This window comes from Atta cephalotes (assembly GCF_000143395.1).
Source record: "Atta cephalotes unplaced genomic scaffold scaffold00074, whole genome shotgun sequence".
In the NCBI taxonomy this organism is placed as follows: Eukaryota; Metazoa; Arthropoda; class Insecta; order Hymenoptera; family Formicidae; genus Atta; species Atta cephalotes.
In genome coordinates this window covers 696,094-697,375 of record NW_012130138.1, presented here as the reverse complement: position 1 = coordinate 697,375, position 1,282 = coordinate 696,094, and the positions used below count along the sequence as shown (strand labels likewise).

General features: G+C 34.1%; 1 protein-coding gene across 1 annotated transcript in view; it reads right to left on the bottom strand.

Annotated features, from left to right (window-relative positions):
* Positions 1–394, bottom strand: part of LOC105624187 (glycine cleavage system H protein, mitochondrial) — a 2,908-nt gene extending 2,514 nt beyond the window's left edge. The window contains exon 1 of the mRNA XM_012205547.1: positions 259–394. Within this exon, the coding sequence (XP_012060937.1) occupies positions 259–394 (136 nt within the window). The remainder of the gene's footprint in view (positions 1–258) is intronic.
* Between the last annotated feature and the right edge of the window lie 888 nt (positions 395–1,282).

The window sequence follows — 1,282 nt, the reverse complement described above, 5'->3', positions numbered from 1 at the left end:
TATATAAAATTATCTCACACACACACACACACACACACACGCGCGCGCGCGCGCGCGCACGTGTTTACAAATCACATGAATTTCTCACGAGCGTTCATTAATATCAACAATTATAAATTTATAAACAAGACAAGAAGCAAAGAAAACAATAGACAGTACTCGGCGATGAAATCGTTTCTTTGGTACTACAAATAGTTTTAATAAATACATACTGACGCTTTTTAAAAAGCCAAACCAGCATGGCTCATTCTCACTTACCATCTCTCAAATACTGAGTTGTGGTTATGGATCGCATTATGACAAGGGCTATCTTCGACTTCGCAGTTGTATAGAGCAAATCGTGCGAGACGGTTTTTATCACGCACCTGCTAATCTGGGTGATCAATCTTGCCATTTTTCCTTCGCCGTCGCGATCGCCGTGCAGAGCAACGCGCACGAACTGTCCTAACCTCTATTTTTTTTCACTTTATGAAGATAAGGCCGCACGCGCGAATGCAACCGGCAGTGAGAGCAAAACGGAGCCGATTGATATTCTTGGTCGAATAATGAAAGACAAGATTACAATCCAGTCTCAGCACTTTTCTATCATTATCGGCTCCTCTCTTATCTCATCTCAGAAATTTAATTGAACTAAATTCGAACGAGTCAACATGATCAAGCACAGGATGTACCATGGATAACACGTTCGAATCTCAAAATTATCAAAAATACATTTTTTTTAAATCTTAGCTTTCTGTTTTTCTCTATTCGAAATATATAAATGCTGATTACGTACATAAGAACTATCGCGAGTACAATTGCAACACAAATAGCATATGACCTTCAGTCTTGAGCAACCGCGAGTTAGTTTTTATATATTAGTTTCATATTTCTGTTATCAATCAGAATCGTCAACAGCGAATGTCGTGTTACTTATTAAATTATAAGAATGATATCTTGAATGATTGAGTCGTTGAAAATTAGAAGAAAAGGAATGACATATATAGATTGTAAATTAGACAGATTCAAAATTTAATACTATATAATTTGCTCCGATTACACATGATCAAATAATATAAAGACAATTTCGTACAATTTTTTGACTTGCAAAAAATAAACACAACACTAATCACATGTTGAAATTTTGATAAAATAAAAGCATTTATTGCATTATAATCTGCAGCTAAATTTTGTACATTAGGTAGATGTACAGATGTACATAGAATATCTACATTATTCTAGATATAATAAAAAAAAAAAAAAAAAAAAAGATCAAATTGATTGCATCTTGCATAATTACATT